The sequence below is a fragment of the Rhinopithecus roxellana genome, chromosome 16, assembly GCF_007565055.1.
Source record: "Rhinopithecus roxellana isolate Shanxi Qingling chromosome 16, ASM756505v1, whole genome shotgun sequence".
NCBI classification, from domain to species: domain Eukaryota; kingdom Metazoa; phylum Chordata; class Mammalia; order Primates; family Cercopithecidae; genus Rhinopithecus; species Rhinopithecus roxellana.
Window position 1 is genome coordinate 50,049,657 of NC_044564.1, and position 13,962 is coordinate 50,063,618.

The 13,962-nt window shown below is 44.6% G+C and overlaps 1 protein-coding gene across 1 annotated transcript in view; it reads left to right on the forward strand.

Annotated features, from left to right (window-relative positions):
- Positions 1 to 13,962, forward strand: part of APBA1 (amyloid beta precursor protein binding family A member 1) — a 228,613-nt gene that overhangs the window by 193,390 nt on the left and 21,261 nt on the right. The window contains exons 5-8 of the mRNA XM_010362954.2: positions 769 to 914; positions 10,494 to 10,526; positions 11,545 to 11,631; positions 12,240 to 12,425. Coding sequence (XP_010361256.1) covers positions 769 to 914; positions 10,494 to 10,526; positions 11,545 to 11,631; positions 12,240 to 12,425 — 452 coding nt within the window. The remainder of the gene's footprint in view (positions 1 to 768; positions 915 to 10,493; positions 10,527 to 11,544; positions 11,632 to 12,239; positions 12,426 to 13,962) is intronic.

Genomic DNA, 13,962 nt, shown 5'->3' on the forward strand with positions numbered 1-13,962 from the left:
TCAGGTGCCCCCAATTAAAATATTTAAAACAGGTTTGACTTAAAAGGCTGGTAAATTAGAACAGAAAATTTGATTTTCCTTGGAATCTGTCTGTGTGTAGGCACAGGCCAAGAACATTATACCCTGTAAGTGAACAAGATTGACAGCATGGGACCGTGGCTTTGAGGTCATGTTATGTGTCTTGCACAATTGAGGTCAGAAGCCATTACAGGAATCCAGACATTCTGAAACAGATATCCTAATTTTCTGATCTATAAATTTGTTTCTTCCATTATGGATTAAATGGAGGAAGAGATATGAACAGGGGGCAAGTAATAGGAATTGCTGTAAAAAGCTTTTCTAAAAAGGCAGTCATCTAGTTACTTAACCATTTATCTAGCAAACATCTAGTTGATACCTCCTGGGTGACAGTAAGACACAAGAGAGTCAGAGGTGAATATGACATGGTCTTTGTCCCCTAAGAGCTCAGTCTAACAGGAGAAACAGTATGCTTTATTGGTGAATTTTATGTTCCATATTTAAGTAAATATTTGCATCACTTTCCATGGTAAATGGTTTTAGAGAAGCAAATTATTCTAGAAACTGTGCCTTCTATTTGAAAATGAGGTGTGGGTGCAGATAGACACAGAGAGATGCCTTAGACCAGGAGGTTGGCTCTGCCTCACCTGTGCCAGCGGTGAGACATGGAAGAGGGGTAATGTGACATTGAGGGGGTTGGCAGGCCCCGCCCCAGGATGGCTTCCCTCACTGTGGCTCTGTGTGTTACAGTTCCGGGACCCTGTGACCCCGAAGACTTGATCGATGGAATCATTTTTGCTGCCAATTACCTTGGCTCCACCCAGCTGCTCTCAGACAAAACTCCTTCCAAAAACGTGCGCATGATGCAGGCCCAGGAAGCCGTAAGCAGGATCAAGGTGAGGACATCTGGGTGCTCCTGCAGGGATGGTGGGCAGGTGGGGGCACTTGAGCAGTCTACAGCACTGGCCACGGCTCCACATCTAGTTTAGAGGAGAGTGGTTTGAGATGACATCACACAGGCAGTGCTTATCCACGTGCCTGTTAACAAAATTTCCAAAGTCTACTGGAGTCTTTACGTACAAACATGATCTATTTAGGTTGTTATAAATGGCCAGTCTTGAGAAGAAGTACTTATGATCACAATCTTTGAAAAGTTGATATAATGAGGAAGAATGCCATTTTGAGTATTATGTCTCAAGTGCACGACATGTACCACTGGATTTCCACTGACAGCTGGAGGTCAGTGGCAAACATTCATGTTACAGAGTTGGTTCAAACTAGGTGGCATTGCTTTTGAACCAGTCTATCCTGTTCAAGCTAGATTGAACTGGCTTGCTTCAAGGACAGTGAACCCTTTGATCAAATCTAACCTGGCTAGTCTAAGGTCAGTGCAAGGCTAATCCATTTTAAACTAGTTTGAGCCAGTCATAACATGTTTGAATCTGTTTAATCAAGACATTAAAGGAACGAGCCTGTTTGATCCAGGAGGAACCACTCTCATCTGGTTTAAGTCATTCACAACTAGTTTGAACCATCCAGAACAGGTTTATTCCCATGAATAAATGCAGAAATGCAGAGCTCTAGAATCTCCACCATGATACCAAAACTACCTAGAATAATGGGCAAACCAGGAGTCCAGGAACACTTAAGGTACATTCATGTCATCCACTTGCCATTGTGCCACCAGTACCTGGAACCACTGGGCAGCCTCCCCGAGCCTTGAGGCCATTGTCACCTAGAGCCCTAGGGACAGCATCATGGTAGAAGTTCAGGACCAGGTATTTCCAGCAAGTTGGAATAGGTTAGGCCTTGCAAGAGTCTGTTTTATCCAGTTTCAACTGGTCCAAATGGATTCTTCCCTCAAGGAGCCACTCCGTATTTCATACCTTCTCTCTCATACACTTCCAGGCTGCACCCTGGTGTTTGTGTGGTAATGTGGAAGGAGAAAGAGGGACAGGTACACCGCAGTAAATGAGACTCCTTAATCTCTCAATCAAAGAAAAAATTATTCCTTGAGCACTTAGGCATGCAGGGCTGTGCAGGGTCTTGGCAGGGAGGAAAAACAGCAGCTGATAAAGTGAGATCCTTGTCCTCAAGCCCAGCCAGAGTGCCGCCAGAGTGCAGGGGAAGCCTGCAAATGTGAACACCTCTGACCGCTGCCTTCTGCCTGAGAGGTAGAAAGGAACAGTAAGTGACCAACAATTCCAGGAGCTGCTTGCAGAGGAGAGGCAGTTGGCTTGGGCCTCTTGCCCAGGCTGATTCTTATGATTGTCGCGTGTCCAGACTCCGCCATGTGGTAAATAATAAGCAGCTCATAGCATCACCGACACCGTAATTATGATGCCCCTGAACGCTCAGCTGTCCAGTTATCCTGCAGTTCCCAGGATGCTGTGTGAACGGTCCCATGTCCCTCTCATGGCTTCCTCCTTAGGCTGCTCACTGCCGCTCCTGCTGCTGGGGCCTCTGTGTGTCACCCACTGATCTGACCACCTCTCTGCACTTGGAGGAAATGCTTCTCCCCCAAGCTCAGAGCTGGCCGTTCCCTTAACTCCTCCTAGGACAGTAAGCCTATGCTGCAACTTTTGACATGTCTACTGATGTTTTTATAAACCAGGGAGGAGTGATTTGCAACTGCCTCAAGAGTGGCTGTTGTCACCACCCTGCTAGGCCAGACCTAGTGTCAGGATTACTGACAGGACCTTTTAGTTCCTTCCATGTGTCAGGGATCCACTCAGCCACTTCATCTGGGGCACACAAACCTTGCCTGTGCCTCAGAGGCCCTGCTGCCATAAGGCCCATTTCTGTGGTGTTTGTCTTCTTCTAGAATTAGCCTCTCCCAGACTGATGGATAGTGGGAGGGTCCAGTTCTTTTAAGGTAAGCCCCACCCCCTGCCCAAAGAGATGTGTCTTGCCCCATGGCTCCCAACAGTAGAACTCCTTGGAGACAGTCTGACCTTCATACCTTTTGGGACTTTGAGACTAAACAATGCTACGGATAGAACTTCACTAGGTTCTTGGGGAGCCGCCCATCCAAGCTTGGCCTAGTTCCCTTTCACTGTCTTCCCGTTTCTACAAAGTGGTGACATTGTGCCAGAAAGTCTCCCCAAGGTCTTCTCCATCTTAATTTATTTGTCTTCCAGGCACAGCATTCAAAGCAACAACCCACAAGCCTCTCAGAGAGAACAAGCTGCTTTTCAGGCACAGTCACATCCTATTTTGTACAGAGCAGAGAACTTTAAATCAAAGAGACATAGAGACATAGTTCTGACTCCACGTGCCCCATGGTTACCAGATATGCCACCTGGGCTTCCAGGTGAATGGTGCTCTTAGCTTCCCCAGGTTTGGTGGAAGCCCAAAAGCCTGGTGTGCCTCACTTGGAGTCTCTGATAGACAGGGACTGCCTTCAGAAGATGTGTTTGGAAATGAGTGGGGGCACCTCTGCTTGTCACGGTAACTGGGGGCATTTACTGGGCCAGAGCCAGGTGTGCTCAAGACTCTATAACGTCCAGGGCAGAGCCACAAAACAAAGATTTTATCTCTACCAAAATGCCAAAGAGCTAGTATCAAGGAATGCTACCAGAGCCCATTCAGGCAAATCTTCCAGAATAAAGCTGCAGTCTGCCCCCAAAACAGTACTGAAGACTTCTGAGGTTGAAAACTGCACGTTGCTTTGAGGTTAGTTTTTTCTAGGTTCTATCCATCAAGGTTTCAAAGTTTTAAGGTTCAGGTTTCATTTGGGGCACCTTGTTTATTAGCCCTCCGATAGCTTTGGACTCCTACAGATAGAACATTTATGCCTTTCCAGTCCCCTTATGACACTTAGGTAGTGCTGAGATGACCTTACAGGGAAAAAGCAGGCACAGGGCACATCACTTGTACATAAAGCAATGCTCAAGGTACACAGCATCCCTGTACCAAAGCTCATCAGTGCCAATTGTATTGCGAATTATCTTATTTCCACAGTGGTGTCCTATAGTGTTGTTATTCCTTCTTTAAAGTCCAGCTGCCTCATAAGAAATCAGAGATTTTACTTCAAAGCTTCCAAAGGATTGGTATCCCGAGGTTCCACAGTTCATTTGAACAAAAAATTAGATGGCTCTGTTGATCAGAACAAGCAAGATAGAGGCTTTCTGATTATAAATACATTTTAGACCTGCCTAGAGCAGAATACGCATCTGGAAAACATATTTATTTTTACAAGCAAATTACTCTGGTGTGAGGAATTCATTATAGAGTGGTAAAATTAAATGGTTACATTTCACTCATAACTTATAAGTATCAGTTTACAATGTGCATCTATGCATTGGAAGGAACTGTTGCCTGTCATTATTTTCTGCTTCATGTTCCTTTTACATCTATTAAAATGCTCGTCAGATTGGTTGACGTTACATCTAGCTAGAAGCCTTTTCCAAGTGTAAATGGAGATGCCTGTTTAAGGGAGCAATCTCCAAAAAGTGACTGTGTCAGGGAGCGTACATGGACTTCTTCAATGCACAGGGAAGCTGGGGGCAAAGAGTGTTGATCCTGAGCAGGCTGGGCTGGGCTCAAGTGGAATGAGCTTGCACCGGGTGCCCACATGTGCCTGGCACACACTGCTCTGTAAGGAAGATGGTGCCACGCTGTTTCTGAAAGAGAGACTGACCTTTCAGAACGAGTTATTCTAGGCCACCTTGGCAGAAAGGACACAGAGCATAGCAAAGCTGCAGACTTTATAGCATCCATCCAGGAAAGAAGGAGAAAGAAAAGCTCTGTGGATCTATTTTGCAATCCATTTAGCAATGTCCTTAACCCCAAGCTGATTAGTAATTTCTGGCTTGGCACTTTCACCTAAACAAAGGTGGGGGTAGTTTCCTCCTTTATTTTCTGATTCCTCCTTCTTCCCTCACTCCCTGCAGGGACCCCAGTTTTGTCCCTCTCTTCCTCTGCCTACATTGTTTGTTTGACCAGATGGACATGGCTGGATGTGAATGAGAACTACTCACTACGCGCCCTGGTACTCATGGTGCTTTATCTCTGAACAGATGCTGACCTTGAAGCTTAGGTTTCCATTTCAAAGCAGTCTTTAATTTCTGTTCCATTTGTCGATTGTGGTGTCTGCCACTCACATAGTACCAACTGTATACTAAAATTGAACATTGCTCATTGGACTTGGACTTGGGGTTTTGAAAATTACTGTTTTCTTAATTTAACAAAAAACTTACACGATTCATTTGCCACATGGAGAGAGAATTTGGAGCTGCAGTTTGGCCAGGTATTTTCTACTTAATGTGAAAAGAAACAAAGGAATTTGGCCCCAAATGCCAACTGTTGCTGTGCAGACTCCTGTGATAGGCCCTTTCGGAATGAAAATTAACCAATACGCAGTTCTTGAGCTTGAGAAACTTGCAGTAAAAAGAAGCCAAAAAGAATGTTAGGTAACAATAATACAAGGTAAGCTGAGGGCTCTGAAATTTAAAGGCTTTTCTATCTACAACAATTTAAGCGATGACATATCTGAGCACAATCGCAGAATTCGAAGACATCTGCCATTAAATTCTTTTTGCTTGTTTTGGTCTTTGGTCCCTCCCTAATGTGTTCATTCTGCCTTTGTTGGTCATCATTTTTGAGAAGTAATATCCTTCCAGAGAGCCCTCATGTACTTTAGGGGATTGCATTAGAGCTCTGGTTCTCAAAGCATGATCCCCGGACCAGTAGCATCAGCATTGCCTATGAACTTATTGGAAGTAAAGGTTTTCAGGCCCAACCCCAAACCTACTGAGTCAGAAAGTCAGAAGGTGGCACCCAGGAGTCTGTGTTTTAACAAGCTGTCCAGGAGATTCCGCTCTGCACCAGCGTTTGGGAACCACTGCCTTAGAGAAGGTGGACCCGCCAGTGTGTGAAGCATCTTTCCTCCCACTGTGCCCTGCAGCATTCTAGTCAGGCTAAGTGCTTGTCACTAATAGAGTTCCACTGGCAAATGAGCTCAAGAAAATAGATCTCCTTTTCGGATATTTGCTACAGATGTCTTCCTCTTAAAGGCTCTGAGAAGTCCTGCACTAAAAAGATTTCATTCACTTTTACTAGCAGCTCCCATATTACTTGAGCACAGAATACATTGTTACCATGCGATAGATACCTGCTAATTGTCACTATTTGATAGATACCTGTCTTATTGGTAGTATTCTCTGGACATGTTTTGGGAGAAACTTCTAGAGAGAGCTTTGCGCTATGTGCTGTCAGTCTTTAATGTGCCCTAGATAGAAACACACCTCTCCCCTAACAGTGTGGGACTCATGCCTACCCCCTATCTAGAGAGAGCCCGACTAGAAGCCAGCACAATGAGCTCATTTGTCTTCCTTGCTCTCCACTGCATCTCTACCTTGCCTTCCACTCTTATTCCCACTTCATTCTCTGCTCTTCAGCCAGAAGATAGGGTGGCCTGCTGAGCCCTACCTGAACCACACAGACTGCTTCGTGTCCATCCACCCAGAGTGTGGTGTTGTGTCTCCATTCTTCCTATGAAGCTTATGCAATTAGATTACAAATGGTATTTGGGTATCTTGTGGTCCATGCATTTTGGCAAGCTGCATTCATTATCAAATATTCATATATCCATCTTAACTAGCCTGTCCCAAAGATCAGATTTTTTCATTCTTTTATGATTGTCTCAAAATTATGATTTCATTGTAGAAGTAAAATATCTATCATTATAGCTTTGCCTAAGTTGTATCATTTCCCAGCTTAGTTGAAAAAGTCTATGATCAGTAAAGTATTAGGCCCTTCACATGCATTATCTCAATCTCATTTACTCCTCAAAATGGATGAGGTAGAGAATATTGTGAGGTAGGTATTGTTCACCCCATGGTATAGACAAATGGAGAAGTTTACAGATGACAAGCTTGCCTCAGTTGCACAACTAGGGGTTTACAGTGGAGTAAGATTGCCAGAATTTGAATCTCTGTTCTGCCACTTCACAGCTGTGTGACCTGGGGCAAGTTAATTAGCCTCTCTGTGCCACATTTCCCTCTTCTGAAAAATGAGGATAACATAATGTAGGCAGAAATGACAACATCTCCTTAACCTCATGTTTCATGGGATTGATCATGGCTTACCACCTAGCAGGGTAGTAGCTCACAGGGGTGTTGTAAGCTTTTACACTGATTTGTGGGAAATACTTCGAAGGATTCTGGCACATAACAAGTTCTCAGTAAATGTCAGTGGGGAAAGAAAAGATAGAACAGTCAGGAGCATCCCTGGCACGACTAATCTAGAATGTCTTAACAACAGCAGAAACTCAGTACACATTGTGGATGGAGTAAGTGGGTGGGTGGTGCTGCAGTTTGTCCTTTGCGCCACACCCCGCCATGTGGTAAGCCATGATCAATCCCATGAAACACAAGGGTTTAAATAGATGTTGTCATTGCTGGCTTAAAAATGCATGCTGGCCTTATGTTTCTCTTGGACCCCTTTCTGCTACCCTAATTTCTCATTCTGGCTCCAACTCTCCCATCTTCTGTGATGTTATATTTAAATTTTAAATTATAATTTATTGTAGGGTACTTGGATATCATGAGTGATTTAAAGATGGTATTACTCTAAATCCACAGAATATTTTTAACTTCATAAAAACTGTTTCAGGCCAGGTGCGGTGGCTCACACCTGTAATCCCAGCACTATGGGAGGCCAAGGTGGGTGGATCACCTGAGGTCAGGAGTTCGAGATCAGCCTGGTTAACATGGTGAAACCCCATCTCTACTAAAAATACAAAAATTAGCTGGGCATGGTGGCAGGTGCCTGTAATCCTAGCTACTCAGGAGGCTGAGGCACAAGAATTGGTTGAACCTGGGAGGCAGAAGTTGCAGTGAGCCGAGATGGCACCACTGCACTCTAGCCTGGGTGAAAGAGCGAGACTCTGTCCCCCGCCCCCAAAAAAAAAAAGTTTCAGAGTACCTTTCATGAAACTCAGTTTGCCTTTTGGATCCTCTTCCTCAACACCAGTTCCAGGAAAAAAAAAAAAAAAAAAGAATTTGGGTACTTGAGGGATGGTGGAACCTATTTTCTTTTGAAAGAGTTCTTTCAAATCGGTTCCCTAGAGTTGAATTTTGACCAACAGCTGTTAGGTTTGGTATCCAAAGTAATGGAAATTCCTATATTGCTGCCATATCATTTCAGGAGAGGTCAAGGTCAAACAAACATTAAAGATCTCCCAGCTGTCAGTTATGCAGGTTATAACTGACGCCAGTCAGAACATCCCTGGCCAGACTCGGATTCCACATGGGAATCCTCGTGGTATGGCGTGGTATAACATCAGCATACGGTCACTTCCCAGGTGCAGAAATATTTCCACTGCAATGTGCAGCAGTCAGGATGACACAGTTGCTACCTTCAGACTTTTTCAGAGCAGACTATTCACAGTGAGCTCATGGCCACCAGTAAGAACAGCAGGGCATCTGTGCGGGAGTGCGGTTGCCCTAGTTTCCCGGGTGTACCGGAGATTCACTATGTGGTGTCTGGATGGCTGACTCATCCAGTTTCTCTACAATGAGGCAGTATAGGCAACATATTTTAGTCACTAATGAAACAGAGATGTGCTGCTGAGAGCAGAGGAGCTTTTCTACCAGGTGAGTACCCAGGGATATGAGAGAGCAGTTCTTCCTACACCCCAGTCCCATTACCACAACAGCGTCTGCAGTTTGGCCATTGACTCACCATTATTTGTAGAAGATCTGTATAAATAGCAAGCCTTAGCAAAAGGCAAGAAATTGCATCATGACCTAGGTCAATTATAATCATATAACAGCAAACACCAATATAGTGCTTAGAATGTACGAGGCACTGAAGAGCTTTGCATGTATTCATTTTGTCCTCAAAACAGCCCTGTGAGGTAGATACTATTTTTATCTTCATTCTGCAGATGAAGAAACTGAGGCACAGAGATGTTCAGTGGCTTGCCTCAAAGTCACACAGCTAGTAAATGGCAGAGCCAAGACTTGGTTTTGGACAATCCAGCCCCACTGTCTGCTTTAATCAACTATGCTGTCTTTTAATTGTGAGCAAAAGGGAGTATGGTACATCCATTTTTAGTTAGATGTAAACTACATTAATATTACACAAATTTAAGGCAAGAAGTATTACTAGAGATAAAAAGGGAGAACAATGAAAGGATCAACTTATCAAGCAGGCATACCATCCTACATATGTGCATGCCTTATAACATAGCTGTAAGATAAAGTAAAGATTGACAGAATCAGGATACACAGACAAATCCACATAACAGCTGGAGGTTTTGACACACTCAATAAATGATGGAACAAGCAGATTAAAGAACCAGCAAGTACACAGAAGGTTTGAACAATACTCTTAACCAACTTAATTGACCTAATTGTCATTGATGGAACACTGTCCCCAACAACTACAGAATGCATATGTTGAAGTTCACATGACACATCCATCAAAGTCAGTCATGTACTGGAACATACAACTAAGCCGCAGCATATTTCAAAAGATTGACATACAGACTGTGTTCTCTGACCACAGTTGAATTAATTCCAAAATCAATAGAAAAAGATAACTAGAGGCCGGGCGCGGTGGCTCGCACCTGTAATCCCAGCACTTGGGGAGGCCGAGGCAGGTGGATCACCTGAGGTCGGGAATTCGAGACCAGGCTGGCCAACACGGAGAAACCCCATCTCTACTAAAAAATACAAAAATTAGCCAGGTGTGGTGGCGCATGCCTATAATCCCAGCTACTCAGGAGGCTGAGGCAGTAGAATTTCTTGATCCTGGGAGGCGGAGGATGCGGTGAGCCAAGATCACGCCATTGCACTCCAGCCTGGGCAACAAGAACAAAACTCCATCTCAAAAAAAAAATAGTAAATAAAAAATAACTAGAAAATCCCCAAATGTATCAAAATTAATAATACAATTCTAAATAATCCAAGGTTCTAAGAAGAAATTGCAGTGGAAATTTGAAAAAAAAATTAATGGAATAATGATTAAGTTGAAACACACAAAAATTTGTGGAATACATCCAAACCAATGCTTAGAGGGAGATTCATAGCTTTGAATATCAGAATAAAGTTTGAAAAGCCATAATTTAAGTTTTTATCTCAGGAAGCTGAGAAGTCAGCAAATTAAACCCAAAGAAACTAGAAGGAAATAAAGGTCTATGCTGAAATCAGTGAAATAGAAAACCAGGCCTACAATAAAGAAAATTAACAGAACCAAAACTTGGTTCTTTGGAAAGATCAATCGTAATTAAGTATAAGAAGCACCCAACACATTTCCTTTGTCTCACTTCACCACTTCCCACATACTAAATTCTGAATTACGACATTGATTATCTTTAGATTGGGATTTTTAAAAGCCAGTCCTCTTCCCACAGAAACGCTTTATGCCACTATTCAGTATTAGTTTGTCAATTCCCTTTTTGACTTTGAGTCTCTGCAAATTCTTTCTAACTATTCTCCTGTCTCTGTTTGTTCCATGCTAAGCAGATGGCCCAGAAATTAGCCAAAAGCAGGAAGAAGGTGCAGTACAAACAACTTCATCAGCTTGGTGTTATGCCTGTTCTTTTCATTCGTTTCTGTTTTACCTTTTTATATTTTCGTGTTTTTGTTTTCTGCATCCAGCAAGTTTTTGTTCAGATTTCTTTTTGAACCGCCCCATAAGCCAGCATTTCTCAAAACTCAGTTGCCAAAGGTGGCCGTTTTCTGTTGCTCATTAGTCATTTCACTTCAGAGGAACGACAGGGAGCAGATTGGAGATGCTAAATGAATCGTATAGTAGTATGGAAGTTCCAACCATTCAGGAGCATCGATGTGGCAGGGACTTGAGTCTGTTCAATTATAGTTATGCTTTATTTGTGGATTTGTCAGATTGCTGGATGCAAAAAAGAAAACTCGCTAATAACCACACATGTACAGAGTTAAGCCCTAAATGAACCAGACTGCGCTTTTTGGTTGTGGAGCTTCTAGGTGCTTATGAACTACTACTCCTGGGACGTTGAGGCATTGGGGCTCTTTCTTAATGGGGTGGCTTCAGGACTGCTTCTGTGTTGCTGGGGTGGTGTGTAAAATGTAAAGACCCTCTTACCAGAACTGCATCCAAATGGCTTCATTTGCAGCTGCTATGAACATTGTCTTCCATCGGCTCAAGCAGAGGCAAATTCTAAGCGACTTCCCCAAGGTCTTTTGGTATGAGTTTTTTGCCATATTTCTTCAATCTGTTGGGCTCCAAAACCCTTACAGAGAGGGCCACTTGCCATCATCGTTCAAAGAGTGAAATCTACTGCAGTGAGTTACTGCTTCTATAGGGGAGGAAGAAAAGGGGATTCTGCATTTTTCCCTGTAACCTAGAGGTGCTAACTCTTGTCCATGTGTCCATCCTCTGTGTGGTACCTTCAGCTTTGGCAGTTTAAGCCTAGAGTCTGTATTGCTGTTCTGGTAACTGTGTCTTGGTGCCTCTGTGTGAGCTAACCTGACTCCTTCTGCATCTGGGTCAGGGCAGTGTGGTCAAACTTTCTCTTGGTGCATTTTTTCTTCTCAGGCTCCTGAAGGCGAATCTCAGCCAATGACTGAGGTGGATCTCTTCATTTCTACCCAGAGAATCAAAGTGCTGAACGCTGACACACAGGTATCAGCTGGCTTCCACCTTTCCCAGGGGGAAGCTTAGTGGCATCGTAACTCAGAGACGCATGTGTCGGTAGAGCGGCTGTCCCCAGATGCTGGGCCCCAGTGAGCTAGAAGGTGGTGTTCACAGTGCCTGCTGCTGGATGGGGTTTGGGATTGCTTTCTTAAAGCCCAAAACCCCCCTAAGACATGGATGACGTTTAGCATTTTCAGAAATTTTAATCAGAGGATTCATTAATGTGGACACATTCATCTTTTAAGAAATTGGGTTTAAAATCACTCATACACTCCTGCACACAAAAACAGAAACAGCCATGCCATTTTGTTTTTTTCTGTCTTTTTTTTTTTTTTTAACTTCCCCACAAGAGATTCTACTGTTTAGAATTTCTTATTTCTTTTCACCTGCCACAGATCATTTCCTGCTCTTGGTTAGCCAAGGGAAATGCCCTCAGGCCTGGATGGGGATCCATTAATCCCTCAGCATGGGCTTTGCAGCGAGCCCTGGAGCCCACCCTGCATGTGAACATACTTGACTGGCTATGGGGTGGCAGGCGCTCTCTTGGGTCATTAGATGCCGAGCTGGACTTACCCACCCTCTCCTCCTGCCTCCAGGAGACAATGATGGACCACCCTCTGAGGACCATTTCCTACATTGCGGACATTGGGAACATCGTTGTGCTGATGGCCCGCCGGCGGATGCCTCGTTCCAACTCCCAGGAGAACGTGGAAGCATCCCACCCATCCCAGGATGGGAAAAGGCAGTACAAGATGATCTGCCATGTCTTCGAGTCTGAGGATGTAAGGGTTGCTTCCTTTGATCTCCTTCTGGGTTAGGTTCTCTTGACTTTTCAGAACCTAATTCCGTCTAATTCATCACACATGAAACATGTATTTACTGTGCACATACTATGTGTCAGGCACTGTTCCAGCACTAGAGATACAAGTCTGAATAAAACAGACAGGGTACTCATCGCAAGGGCTGAAAGGAGACAGAAAATCAATAGGTAAATATACTTAATGTAAAATTGGGTAGTGGGGAGTGCTCCACAGACAAATAAAACAGGGTCAAGGGATGGAGGGACAGGGGCTATGTCAGGTAGGGTGATCAACAAAGCCCTCGCTTGAGGAGGTAACCTTGGAGCAGAGACCTGAATAAAGTGAGAATGAGGAAGGAGCAGGTGTGAAGGCCCTGAGTCAGGGGCTAGCTGCGTTTTCCTTTGAGGAAGAGAAAGGAGGCCGAGTTATTAGAGACTTTGGGATGAGGTGAAGAGTAGGAAGAATTTGGCCCTCCTGTAGGGGTTTGAGCAGGTCTGCCCAAGCATGAGGGCATTTTGGGAGGAGAGTTCTTTGTGGTCCAGGATCATCCTCTGGGCTACAGGAAAGTTAGCATCCCTGTCCCTCCCCAGCAAACAACAGCACTGCCTATCCCAGTCCTTAGGAAAACCAGCTCCTCTTCCTGGCACAAAGTCAGTGATTCCTAAGCTCCATTTCTCTGGGTGATGGGGTTAACAGAGAAAATTTGTTTACAGCAGAAGCCATTTTTTCATTTGGCCTGCTTTCAGGGTTGTAACCCAAGCTGCTAGTGAGGCCACCAGGCTGCAAACTGCATTAGCACCTGAGCTGCTCCTAGGTGCTCCCCTACTTCCCCTCGCCATCCTGGGCCTCAGAAGCTGCCTCCCAGGGGAGGCCACAGCCCCATAGTAATCTTTAACAGCAGAAAACTCACCTACCCCCTGAGGGCCATTGCTTTTGACTGTGCCCATGTTTCCTCCTGACGCAGAGGAATAAGCTGTTTCTCACATGGAGCACAGAGTCCTGATCTGTGAAGAGAAGATGGCATCTTGTAGCCTTGGTTCCTTCAAAGAGGCCATTCTTCTCCAGTACAGCATTCATCTAGCTGCAGAAATTGCCTTCCTCTTGGAAGTTAGCTGTCAGCAGCCATCCTGCTTTTTTCTCCAGGGAACCAGAGCTGTCGGGGCTGTGGGCACAGAGAGGAGATGCTGACACTTACTGTCACCATCCTTTACTGGTCTTGTTCTCTAGAAAGCAGCCACAGGACAAGGTCACTGGGAGGACAGAGAGCTTGAAATGCCTCTGCCTGCCATTCTCCCTAGTGTTCCTGTAAAACTGAGGCCAACATGCAAACGGGGGGAAAATGAGTTTTAGGAGGTTCCCACACAGTTCCAAAAGAGTGAAAATTTGGACTTTTAAGCCTCCTATGTCCTGCGGGCCAGTGAAAAGACAGAGTTACAGGGATCGAGGATCCCTGTAGGCCCCACCGCCACCTCCATCTGGCTGGAGCTCTTAGGGAGGGGTTTCTTCTCCTTGGGGTGCC